Genomic DNA, 13,737 nt, shown 5'->3' on the forward strand with positions numbered 1-13,737 from the left:
TAGGTAGAGTAAGCTAAATGCTGAGACAGTCTGGTAACATACACACAGTTCTCTCAGCTATGGGTAAGTTCCCACTGGCTGAGGTTTCTTGATCAAATTTTCTTTGACTAATTAGTTAGTGCCCGAGAGGCTCCTCCAAACTATTAGGATATAAGAATACCATAGCACCTTCTACAATATATTCTCTGAATACCATCCTTCATGACCACAATTTCATTAAGCACAACCATTCATTTTAGTTTGCATCTGAATGCATGAATACAAGTCTTCCACCCTATCTTGCAAGAAGGGAAGATATTAGAACTAGCAACTCACCTGTAGCAGGACTCCACTATGTGCATCCACATTGGGCCACGGATTCTTGGCCTTTCCCTGCTCCAGAAGCACATTAGGGACAATTTTGTATAACTGGGCTACTAGCCTGAAGAGAGGGTCTTTGGGAAGATGCTTGAGAGCAAATTCTCTCTGGCAGGTGTAGCGGGGATCTGTCTTCCGCAGTACAGCATGTCCGTAGCCAGGAACCACCTACAATATGAACATTGCTTAGAGTACAGAACAATCCGTGGAGGCCGTGAACAACAGGTTCTTGTACTTCCTTTCCTTTCACCAACAATCACAGCTCTCCAGAAGACTTGAGTACTACTAGCACAACTCTTTCTTAGCTTTAGAAAGGATAAACCTATCTTTCCGTGGAATCCTTCCTCAACGTTACCTTACAATGGTTCTGATGATTGAGTGTAAATATACTGCTCCAATCAACAGTGGGAGGAAGCAGCAGTGAACGTATTTCTAAATGAAATACCAAACTGCTGCCACCCATATTTTTTAAAGAATGCCTGTGGGGCCTGGGGGTATCCTTAAATTTTGAGGACGCCAGAGTTGGCATTTGCAGAATGCTAGTCTGTCTGTCCATCCATTGTCTGCCTGCCTGCCATGAAATACAGAGGTGAATCACTGAAATATCTATTGAAATGAATAGATATAGACTAATTAAATCATAACCGTTTGCTTGGTGTAAACATAGCCATTATGGAGTTTTCTACAAACCATGTTAAAACAAGCCATGATTTAGTGCAAAGTCTGAATCCAGCTATGCTTTAAACTAGGGGCACTGATACTTCCGCAATTTTGATTTCTTGTCCTAACAGCATATTTTAAAACATGCTATAGAACACAGTTTGTTAGGACATATGTATATCATAATCAAGTCCACCATATCTATCTTTTCTATTTTATTCTATTTCAGCTCTCATTTCCTAATTGGTGTCTTGGAGAAAGATCTCATAGGATAAGTTGACCATGGCACCAGTTATTTCTTTCCCACTGTCGTCATCCCAAGCCTTTTTATCTATCTAGATAGGAAGCACAATACATGGGGAGTACATCCCTTAAAGTACAAAGGTGAATTATGCAAAATTTAATGTTTCTAATGTATAACCCATGTCCTACTGTTTTATCTTGGGAAATTAATGTTTCCCAGTTATGGCCTCCTAATTTGCCGGCTCAACCTCTACCTTTTTGTGTATTTCTGTTTAATTTGCCTGAACAATTCAGCCAGATAAAGAACTATCTTATAGAGTAGAAGTTCAGATTATTTGTCTGTATTTAGGAATGCTGAGAGTTAGAATCCACCAAATCTAGGCAACTAGGGGCACTAGTTTAGAAGTGAGCAGCTCTGCCCAAATTTGTATACTCTTGACTGTTAGCAACTCTCCAATAATGTATCAAGCAGAGAAGAGTTTTTCCGTTCACAGCTATTTAACCACTGCAAGAATTCTTTCACTAAATCTTTCACTCCTCCAACATCTAAATCAACCTCGCTGGCAATTATTCTCTCAGACACTGGATTAAAGATAAATTTTCTTTGCGCTTGCCTATTATGCAGAGATGTCAGCACTTACCCTGCCAGAGTTCAAAGTGTTCCAAATGAAGTCCCTCAGTTTTTCATCAGATACATCCTCACCCAGTTCCTTCTGTAAGTTTGTTAACCACACCAGCACTTCCTGTACCAAAGTAGTGAGATTTGATGACATTGTGAGAAAAAAAAGAAAGCAGTAGCTCCTCCAAAGCTCTGCCCACAGTGCAAAGTTGGCTTTTGGACCACATGTCTCTTACCTGATTTGCGAGACCATGAAGAGGCCCAGCCAGGCCATTCATAGCTGCAGCAAAAGCTAGGTAAGGGTCAGAGAGAGCACTTCCCACAAGATGACTGGTGTGAGCACTGACATTGCCACCCTCATGGTCACTGCAAAAGGAGAAGGGGGGCGGGAGAGGGGGGGGAGATCAGCATTGGGCAAACCAGCTTACAGCTGTATCTAACAGAGATGAAAAGAATTTCATACGCATTTGGCCAAGTAAAATAAATTAAATATTCACCAAAATCTTCCCCCAGAAGAATATTTGAGGTGGAGAACTGAAGCCTGCTTTTAGTCATTGGTCAATTCTTGGAGCAAAATTGCTTTTTTAATTAATTCAATTTTGGCAGCACCCAACTCCAGACTGACTCTGTAAGCCTAGGTTGCACTTCAAAAAAGGAAGTGAGGCCACCATAAAAAAAAACATTTAAAATTTAACTAAATTTAAATAACAAACACTACATGGAACAAACTGTAAAATAGGAAAAATTAGACGAAAACATTCCCCTCAGTTTTTTTTTACTTGATTTTTTGGGGAGGAATAATTAAAAGAAAACTAATAAAATATTTTCCTTCAGAATAGTGAATGCAGAAAGGCAAGATGTCTATATACTGCTATTCTATTCCATTCCATTCCATCTAGTCCTAGTGGTCCCTGTTGGGCCACACTCTATAGCTTTTCCCAGCCCACCTGCCTGCAACCCCTGCTGGCCCACCCATGCGCTTTAGCATCCATCTCCAGCATTAACTCACCAGCTTGCAGTTCTCACCCACTGACCTGCTTGCCCAGGACTCTAGTTTCATGAGGTCCTCTCTTTATGGCCCACCCAGCCTCTGGGTTAAAACGCCAATGAAGATGAATGGAACTGCTGTTGCTAAGGAGGCCATGCTTTACCATTACATTTGTTAGTGACAGAAATTCCATTCCTAATTGCCATCCTACCCCCGAGGACTATCTGTATTTCATAATAGGAAGTCTTTTATTGAGAATATCAGAACATGACAGTACTTAATAGATCTAGCACTGCAGGAGAACTTTCCAAGACAACAGCCAAATACTATGCTGTGTCCCGAAGGTGGGCATTACCATCTTTAGCCCTAAAAAAATGCAGTGTTTGATTTGCTTGAGGGCTTATCCAGTGCTAAATTTTGATCTGGATGTCAGTAGATCTGCTTTTGATGAGGCTTTCAAGAACAGAAGAAGCCCAGAGAAGCGCCAAAAGAAAATGTTTAAAACACTTTAAAGTGAATTCAATCAAACTATCAGACTAAATTAGAATTTTACAGCTATTAAATATACCCCATATGGTAAATGTATTAATAAACCAAAGTATGCATATTATGTTATGTTCTTAAAATAGTAAAGCAGATTAGCAAAGTGGATTTAGTTCAGTAAAAGGTATAAAAATAAAAAATGCATATTTTTGTTCCCTTCTTCCCCTCAAAAAGGGGATTGGGAGGTTGATTTTTCCCTTCATGACTGTAAACTTCCTGGAATGTTTCCCTTCTCATGTGCCATGTAGTTAGTAGGATTTAAACTCATCTCAGGGCTGTTTATTTTAAATCACACTAACCATCATTATTTGTGATAACCTTTGGAGGAAATTTGAATTTGTATTTGGCATAAAAGACTCTAAATTGTCTACCTGTATTCTAAATTATGTGAAGGCCTTTACAATATTAATGCTGTTTTATATTTGACACTTCTTTGCAACCCAAGAGTACTGCAGACTTTAGTTTTTAAAAGCAAGCGTGACACAGCCTTCCCTTACTGGCTGTCTGACAAAGTTAACTAGGAATTATAGGAAAAATTGTAGTGGTATCTCACCTACCCAAGAGCCACGTATGCAGAGAAATTCCGTAACAGCTGCTTAAAAATTAGATGAATCGTGATGCAAAACTAGATGACCTATACACACATCTGATGTCAGGACTAGAATGCAAAGCTAGCATTTGTGCCATCGCAAACTTCAACATTTTTTCATTATGGTTGTTTGTACCAGACATATACAAACGTACAATAATATTCAAACATTTGTATTGGGCAATTTTCTGCTGAAAAAAATGTTCTTTGCCACTAGGTGGAGTTATTCATGAACATCAGCAGCTTTAGCAAGTTTATTTAGATCAATTTTGTTGGCAGTCTAACCAACTGCAGCTTCCAGAAGTCCTTGCTAACCTAAGAGCTTTTAAAGAGTAAAACTATGCAGTGAAAATAACTCAGGAACTTATGCTACAGTTGAAATCAGACAGTTAAAATATTATGCCTTTGGCTAACAATGTCCTCAAAGACAGTGAAACACAGACCAGCTTCAAACATCAAGCAATATAATGTGGATTATTTGATTTTGGCTTCCTCAGTCAATGTGGTTTATAAACCAAAATTTATGGCTAACTGCAATGAGTGAACCCAATCAACTATGGCTTACTTGACAATCCATACTTAAGTAACCATATAAAGAATATATGAACCCAGCCATAGTTAGTGCTCACTTACTTGTTGTGACCCAGGCCCAAGTAGGTAGTAGAAAACAAACAACCTTTATTAGAACAGCTGAGAATTAACTCATTCTTAGCATAGTCCAAACTAAATCGAAACAAATTCCTCCCAACACAATTCCTCAGTCTTATCACCAACTTTGGTCTTAATTAGGCAAACTGCCAAAGGCCTTTCTTGGTAAAAGTTCAAAAGCAGAAGACTCCGATAAGAAACAAATGCAGCAAGACAAAGCTATCAACATTGTTTTCCGGCAAAGAGCCCAAACACCGTTGCTGGTCTTTTAAACCTTATGGGAGGGGCCAATCATCTCCCTACTCCTGAGTCATCCGCTTTGCTTTAGCTGCTCTTGCCTTCTGGCAGCTCTTCTCATGCGTGCATTAGGAACAGGCTCCTCCTGTTCCTCTGCCTCACTACTGTCAGCCTCTGGAGGCTCCGGAGTCCACATATCACTCCCCGATGGCCCTGGCCACACCATGCCTCTGACGCAGAGCCCTCATCCAGGCCTTCCCCAGCCTCCAGAACTGGCCCATGTTCTTCCTCAGCCTCATCGCTGTATGACTCCATTGCCAGCTCCGCAGGCTGCTGGCGGACCACAACATTACTGACCAAAATTGGGACTGACAACTCCATCACTGAGTGATGGGGTTGCTAACTGTATCATGTGACTTACGACAGTTCCACTGTAGTTCCTCTGTAGTTGTTAATAGTATCACAGCTGGTCGTTAAGACCGGCATCAATTTGTGACTTCCTACTGATTTGCCTGTTGACTTTACTTAGACTAATCCAACTTTTTAATGTGTGCCAGACTGCCCTCAGGAAAACAAATGACAATAAAAGTTATCTTGTCTTGTCTTATCTTGTGAAGGTCACAAATAGCAATTGTGATTGTGAGATGCTGTGATTGTTGTAAGTGTACGCTGGTTGTGAAGCACCTCAATTGTGACCACTTGGACACTGCAAGAGCCACAAAACTGAGGACCGGTTTTAAACCTACTTTTTAAGTGCCCTCATAACTTTGGTCGCTGAACAAGGCAGTAAGTGTGGATTATCTGCGTTATCATCCACCGCTTAAATCTGCTCAGATACTTCCAAATTTAGCCACACTGGAAGTAGCCACTGGAAAAATCTGTCGTTAACAGCACATGCAATACCCAGAACTGCAACTGAAGCCTCTCTGTGCAATTTTGGTTGGTGATTTCACACATTTCCCTGCAGTTTTTTTTTTTTTTGGACAATTATCAACCAACTGCCACTCAAGCTCTACCTTTCTCCACTGCTCAATTCAGCCTGTAGCTGTAGAAGTAGATGCACCCAGAGAATCTAGGACTCTCATATAGGCCTGGCTTACCTGTGAATGGTGAGGTAGAGCCGCATAAGTTCAATAAACTGGGGGTCACTGTAGCCCAGCATGTTAGTGAAGTTGTATGACCAGTCTAAGGCGGGATCAATGGCGCCGATGCTGCTACCTTCACGGTAGAGATTGCGATAGATCTTTGCAGCAATACAAGGCAACTTGGCAATCAAGTCCATGGAGTCTTCGTAGATAAACTACAAGGCAAAACAAGGAGAGAAAAGGATTGGGAGGACTTGTTTACAAGGTTTTTCTCCCAGCAACACATGATCTGCTAAGCAGGCCCCCCCCGCTGCAGAAGTTTCACTTAAGGCAAGCGCGTATGCAGTTTTAAAGATGTTCTTTGTATAAGAATATATGCCTCATGTAAGGCTTTAAAGATTGGTTCCCCCTCTTCCCCCTGAAGCTTTGGAAAAAGATTAGATGACCTGGTTTTGCCCCCCCCCCCAAGCTTTGGAAAAAGACCTAGTTTTCCCCCAAAGCTTTGGAAAAAGATTAGATGATGGCACATTAGCACAATTTGGTTCAGGGTTTTTATGGGTTTTCATGTTTTATGTTTTAACTGGCTGTGTTCATGTTTTTATATGTTTTTTAATCTTTGATTGGGAGCTGCCCAGAGTTGGCTGTAAAGTGGACAGCTATATAAATGTTTTAAATAAAGAAACAAATAAATAAATAATCAGGTCTTCCCTGCTGGAATTGTAAGACAATTATAAGATTATCGTTAAAGGGCTGGAAGGCTCTTGTCTCTCACTTGCTTAAGCGCCTGAGTTTGCTAATAAATACTACTGCCAAGAGCCTTTGTAAAGACTAAAGAAGAAACACCTATAGTAAAGGGTAGCAGTGAGTACCATTGCTACCCATCATCTCCGGGATTTGTTTTACATTCCCCATTTAGACTTTCAGTCCTTATTCCTACTCAGCATTAGTCAGTAGTCTGGTGGGATAAATGTGCCAATCCTCCTGGCCTTCTGCTGGTTGCGCAATCCATCTGCTCACTGCAAATTAGAGGACACACCCAGAACTGAAAAATCACTTGTGGTATTATTTGAACACCCCTCTCTCTCCCTCTCTCTCTCCCCAGAGCAGGGCTTCACATCCCAGCTGTATGTTTTGCAACTGTGGCATCACACAAGTGCCAGGTTATTTCTTACAGCAGCTGCCCCGATAAGAGTTCACAATGCTGGCGCAGCCAGGTCAAGCAGGACAGATAAAGCTGTCCAAATCTGTTCAAAATCTGATTGTATGGGAAGGGCACATGGGAAGAACATTATGGCAACCACGAAGCCAAAGCATAATTAGATTGGGAATCAAAATGAATGTTGCCATTCCTGTACTCCTGGGATCTATAACACTGGAAAAGGAAGAATAACTAAGGGGCCTGGCATAAGGGAAAAAAACTAGTTTAAGGCAAGGGAAGACAGAAAACAGCAGACACATAAAAGAGTGTGAACAGCTCAGAGAAGTTCTATCAGACATGGGGACTGACAAGGAAGCAGCAGAACAGTCAAGGCAACTCAAAAGTTGGATGGAAATCATAGGGTAAGTGGGCAGGAGGGCATTATTTAAGAAATCAAAGAAAACAGAATCTAGGATCAGATTCCAGCTACCTTTGCTTTTCCAAGATTGTTCTGACAGAGATTTAGATAAATAGCACTTTTGAAACAGTAACTCATCACTTCTATCATAATGCAGTCCGCAATGAATATGTAGTTAAATATTTTGCAAGGACTCAATATTGACAGGAGTTGAAGACATGGCAAAACGGAATGCCAACAGAAGCAGTTATACTAACAATCAAATTGCCAGTATTGGTTGCCTAAAAAAGCTCTGTCAAAAATATGGAGAATTCTGTAAATGAACAAACTGAAAATGGTGTAGTCAGATGCTATTGCCAAATGAATATGTGTATTCATTCCCCAAAACTTTAACCTTACACTGTCTACTGTAGACCTCACCCCATTCCTAAGAGGTCTGTAAGGAGTGTGCATAAGTGCACCAGCGTGCCTACCGTCCCTGTCCTAATGTTTTCTTTTATTCGTATCCTTTTCATGTATTTATAATTATGTTTACACTTGTATCTGTCATAAAATACATGCTTGACAAATAAATACAAATACAAGTATTATCATATATCATAAAGGGCTTGCTATTATGAAAACAGGGCAGGGAAGAAACAGAACTGACTGTTTAGAATGAAAAGTGTTGTGTTTTCTTAGTAACACAATGATCACTAAGTTTGTGCAATGCTTTGGATTCAAAGCAAAAAGATGCTGTGATAATGTACACATGGTACCCGTTATCATCTCTTAAGACAAATCTGTCTTTCTGAGGATCATGTTTTAACTGCGGAAGACACCAGGGCAATTCCAGAGAGACAGCTGCAGAAAGCTGCTATAGGAATAACTATAGTTATTTCGAGTATCTTTCTGCCTTCAAATTGGAAGGGTTGCACGGCTCCAACAATTCCAGCTGCAGGAACAGGAAGTCATTTTAGGGCATGTTTCATCATACGAGTTGGGGAACCTCCAATCAATGGAACGAATCCAGCATACCTGATTGGCCCATTCATCCAGTGAGCATTTTAGAAACAGCTCTACCCAAACCTGCCCACATCTCTGATTACTTGATATTTTTCTCAACATCATTATTTTCTCCACAATTGCAGGAGATGTGAAGTAGTCAAGTAATTTGGATGAGAAATAGCTGAAAGATGAGCCTACATGTTCTCTCTTGGTTAGTCTATCTCTGATGAGGAAGATTTGAGAAAGCTCAGCTTCCAGTTGGCATTCCTGCAAGGATGGTGGTGTTTTTTTGAAGATACGTCTGCAGACCTGGATGAACTCACAGATACTGTAACATCATATGTCAGCTTCTGTGAAGACCTATGTATACCGACAAAGAACTTGCGAATATACAGTAACAACAAACCTTGGTTCACACCTAAACTTAAGCAGCTACGTCATTCCAAAGAGGAAGCCTACAGGAAAGGTGATAAAATGCTGTACAATCAGGCCAGAAATGTACTAACAAGGGAGATCAGAGCAGCAAAAAGGAGCTACTCTGAAAAGCTAAAGAATCAGTTTTCAGCAAATGAACCAGCAAACATGTGGAAAACTCTTAAAAATATCACCGACTATGGCAAACCTCCCTCCCAGGCTGAAGGAAATCAACAACTCGCAGATGGCCTGAATGAGTTTTACTGCAGGTTTGAAAGGAAACTACAGCCACCTATCTCCATAACCCCCATCTCAGACACACAGACAACAGCCAAGCCTCCTACAACTTACCCCATCCCATTGGGTTCACAACCTCTAGTGATCACAGAAAAGGAAGTGCAGGACCTATTTCACAGACAAAAGCCAGGAAAAGCTCCAGGCCCAGACAAGATAACTCCTTCTTGCTTAAAAGTCTGTGCTGATCAATTGGCCCCCAACTTCACCCACATTTTCAATAAATCACTAGAGATGTGCTATGTTCCTTCTTGCTTCAAACGCTCTACCATCATCCCAGTGCTGAAGAAGCCCACCATCAAGGAACTGAATGACTACAGACCAGTTGCTTTAATATCTGTAGTCTTGAAAACCTTTGAAAGGCTAGTACTTTCCTACTTGAAAACCATCACGGATCCGCTGTTAGACCCCTTGCAATTTGCATACTGAGCAAATAGATCAACAGATGATGCTGTTAATATGGCTCTGCACTACATCCTACAACATCTTGAGTCTCCAAAGACCTATGCAAGGGTCCTCTTTGTAGACTTTAGTTCAGCATTCAATACCATCATTCCAGACATTCTTCTAACTAAGCTAAACCAGCTACAGGTACCGGAACAGACTTGTAAGTGGATCACAAGCTTCCTAACAAACAGGAAACAGCAGGTAAAGCTAAGCGAGATCACTTCAGATATCTGTACAATTAGCACAGGGGCCCCCCCAAGGCTGTGTGCTCTCCCCACTTCTCTTCTCTCTGTATACCAATGACTGCATCTCCAATGATCCATCTGTTAAGCTACTGAAGTTCGCAGATGACACAACAGTGATTGGTCTCATTCGAGACAATGACGAATCTGCATATAGACGTGAGGTCGAACGACTAGCCTTGTGGTGCGACCGTAACAATCTGGAACTGAACACATTCAAAACCGTAGAAATGGTGGTAGACTTTAGGAGAAACCCTTCCATACTTCCACCTCTCACAATACTTGACAACACAGTATCAACAGTAGAAACCTTCAAATTTCTATGTTCTATTATATTACGAGATCTAAAATGGACAGTTAACATCAAAAACATCATTAAAAAAGGACAACAAAGACTGTTCTTTCTGCACCAACTCAGAAAGCTCAAACTGCCCAAGGAGCTACTGATCCAGTTCTACAGAGGAATTATTGAGTCTGTCATTTGCACCTCTATAACTGTCTGGTTTGGTTCTGCAACCCAACAAGAAAGACACAGACTTCAGAGGATAATTAGAACTGCAGAAAAAATAATTGCTACCAACCTGCCTTCCATTGAAGACCTGTATACTGCAAGAATCAAGAAGAGGGCCGTGAAAATATTTACAGATCTCTCACATCCTGGACATAAACTGTTTCAACTCCTACCATCAAAATGATGCTATAGAGCATTGCACACCAGAACAACTAGACACAAGAACAGTTTTTCCCCGAAGGCCATCATTCTGCTAAACAAATAATTCCCTCAACAACAGTGGTTCTCAACCTGTGGGTCGCAACCCCTTTGGGGGTCGAATGACGATTTGCCAGGGGTCGCCTAAAACCATCGAAAATATGGGAAGTATACTTGCGAGTCGAAGAATCGCGCTCCAATGGTTGACTCCACAAGCCAGCTGCAGACTCTTCAAATTGCTAGCCGAATTCGGCTTCAGGCGCAATGAATTAAAAAAGAGAGAAATCTTTGCTCTGATGTCTCCCTCTCAAGCCAGCTACAATCACTCCCAATTGCTAGCCTAATCTGGCTTCAGGTGCGATAAATTTAATAGGGGAGGAGTCTCTGCTTTAATGCCCCCGTCCTCAAGGCAATCACAAGCAATTCAGATCGCTAGCCAATACAGCTTCAGGCGCGATAAATTCAAAACGAAAATAATTTACGGTTGTGGTCGCCACATCGTGGGGAATTGTATTAAAGAGGTCGCCACATCCATTAAAGATTAAAGATTGGGAATTCTTTATTAACAGATGTTAAGTTGAATGGTGAATAGATGGTGGAAAATGTGTAAGACAGAAGAAGGGGAGGGAGAATGTTTAACTCTATTATATATGATTATGGTTAATTTTTGTAAATGATTTATTGTGGATATAAATGTGTAATTTTAGGGGTACTATTTGATATATTTAAGGTATAAAGGAATAGGAAGATGGAATATTGTTTAACTTTGGAGGATAGATAGTAAAATTTAGGAATTTGGATTAAATATTATATTTAAGAGATGGATGTAATGTTAATTAGAATGTAATTGTTATAATAGATATATTTTGGATAAGTTATAGGTGTAATTTTAATAATGTTATTTGATATAAGTAAGGTAAAGTGAAGATTTTAACTATTACAATTGATATTTTGGATATTTGTAATATTATTTGTGTATATAAATGTTAAAGATGTGAAAAGATGGACTATTGCTTACCCTTGAAGGTTGGACAGAAAAATTAAAGAAACTAAGTTGGAAATATGAAGACATTTTAGAAGAACCCTTGGTGAATATTGGAAGACGGAACATTGTTTTGATATTGATTGATGAAGGTTGGATACTAAAAACTATGTACTTTATTCAAGAACAAACACTAATTCAATCGGAAACTTCTGAGAATTCTAGGAGTGGAATGGTCTGATATATAATGGATTGGAAGAAAAGTATTCTCTTTGTCTCTGGAAGGGGAGTGGAGGTTTTAAGGAATGAGTATGGATTATGATTTGTGTTAGATGTTAATTCTTGTTGTTAGTTTTATACCCTGTATTCGGTTCTCGGAAGTCCTGGGGGTAGGGAGGAAGGGAAGGGAGGGGAGGGGTAGAAAATGGATTGATAGTTAATGTACAAAAATGATTGAAGATGTATAATTAATGTAAGATCGGATCTGCCCGGCTACTACTTTAGAATGATGGGAAAGAAGGAAGTAGAAGAGAGAAGGAGGAAAGAGAAGAGGAGGAGGAGGAAAGGAAGGAAGAGGGGAAGAGGGAGAAGAAAGGAGTAGGGAGGAAAGAGGAGAGGATGTAGATAAGAGAGGGGGAGGATGGTTATGGAAAGTAGACGAAGGTAGAGAAGGAGAGTTTAAGGAAAAGGAAGGGGGTGGTGACCGGGCAGACCCGATTAATTGTATATGATGGTACATTAAATATGTTAATGGATATGTTATTGGACAAGAATATCAAAATAAAACTTTTTTGAACAAAAAAAAAAAAAAGAGGTCGCCACATCGTGGGGAATTGTATTAAAGGGGTCGCAGCACTATTAAGGTTAAGAACCACTGCTCAACAATGTCAAACTATTTACTAAATCTACACTACTATTAATCTTCTCATCATTTTCATCACCAATCTCTTTCTACTTATGACTGTATGGCTAACTTTTTGTTGCTATCACTAAGGGTTAAATTGCAACCTATGGGCATCATTTGTGTTGTAAATGTTGTAGCTTTGATGAAGGTATTTTTTTTCTTTTTCTTTTCTTTTATGTACACTGAGAGCATATGCACAAGAACAAATTCCTTGTGTGTCCAATCACACTTGGCCAATAAATTCTATTCTATTCTATTTCTATTCTATTATCTGTTGTCCCTCATAGGATGAGGTTAGGAGTACAGGTAGTCCTCGACTTAATAACCACAGCCAAATATTTTTGTTGCCAAGTGAGACATCTGTTAAGTGGTTTGTTCCTCTATTTTATGACCTTTCTTGCCATGATTGTTAAGTGAGTCACTGCAGGTGTTAAATTGATAACACATGGTTGTTAAATCAATCAGGCTTCATTGACTTTGTTTCTCAGGTTGCAAAAGGAGATCACATGACCCCAGGGGCACTGCAACAGTCATAAATATGAGTCAGTTGCCAAGTGTCTGAATTTTGATCACATGACCATGGGGCTGCTGCAACGGTCGTAAGTTTGAAAAAGGGTCATCGATCACTTTTTTCAGTGCTGTTGTAACTTCAGTCACTAAATGAACTGTTGTAAATCAAGGACTACCTGAACTGATTTCACATTCTGTAGCAACTGCTTTTGTTTTTGCAGAGTGAATGCTCTGGGAAGGAAGTTCTTCACTGACCAAGCAACTGCTAAATCAGGCTGCTTTGTCCTGCATGCAGCTGTTTTCTATGAGCAGGAGGTGCAGGAATGTTTGGCTCTTTCTCTCTCTCTCTCTCTCTCTTTCTCTATGGCAGGGGTGTCAAACTCACGTCGTCATGGTGGCGTCACATGATGTATTGGGACTTCCCCCCTTTCGCTAAATCAGGCGTGGGCGTGGCCAGTGCGTGAGGCATCCAGCCCATGGGCCAGGAGTTTGACAGCCCTGCTCTATGGAAAACTGAAGAATGACAAGGCAAAGAAGGGAAACTGATTGCATCCTGAAAGTCCACAGGATCTCATCCTTCACCTCATTTCAAAACAAGACATCATCAATGGCAAGGACAGAACCAAAGCTATATTTGGAAAGAATCTATTCTCTTCTAACCGACTCCTCAGTTTTAAACTGTATGCTGGAAAGATTAGTTAATGGGCAGCCAAAGCAAATTTA

General features: G+C 40.3%; 2 protein-coding genes across 6 annotated transcripts in view; one reads left to right on the forward strand and one right to left on the reverse strand.

The window, feature by feature from the left end:
* The window catches only part of COQ10A (coenzyme Q10A), a 65,002-nt gene that overhangs the window by 24,528 nt on the left and 26,737 nt on the right, over nucleotides 1-13,737 (forward strand). The window contains exon 6 of one of the 5 annotated variants that reach the window (XR_009153100.1): nucleotides 8,656-11,544. The exons of the other annotated variants lie outside the window; for them this stretch is intronic. The gene's annotated coding sequence lies outside the window, so the exon portion shown is untranslated. Of the gene's footprint in view, nucleotides 1-8,655; nucleotides 11,545-13,737 lie in introns of those variants that run through there. 5 annotated transcript variants of the gene reach the window in all.
* Nucleotides 1-13,737, reverse strand: part of CS (citrate synthase) — a 44,029-nt gene that overhangs the window by 1,992 nt on the left and 28,300 nt on the right. Inside the window, exons 7-10 of the mRNA XM_058165927.1 lie at nucleotides 5,985-6,184; nucleotides 2,116-2,245; nucleotides 1,902-2,003; nucleotides 316-525 (exon numbers count right to left, since the gene is read on the reverse strand). Of these exons, the coding sequence (XP_058021910.1) occupies nucleotides 316-525; nucleotides 1,902-2,003; nucleotides 2,116-2,245; nucleotides 5,985-6,184 (642 nt within the window). The remainder of the gene's footprint in view (nucleotides 1-315; nucleotides 526-1,901; nucleotides 2,004-2,115; nucleotides 2,246-5,984; nucleotides 6,185-13,737) is intronic.

This window comes from Ahaetulla prasina, chromosome 2 (assembly GCF_028640845.1).
Source record: "Ahaetulla prasina isolate Xishuangbanna chromosome 2, ASM2864084v1, whole genome shotgun sequence".
Taxonomy (NCBI): domain Eukaryota; kingdom Metazoa; phylum Chordata; class Lepidosauria; order Squamata; family Colubridae; genus Ahaetulla; species Ahaetulla prasina.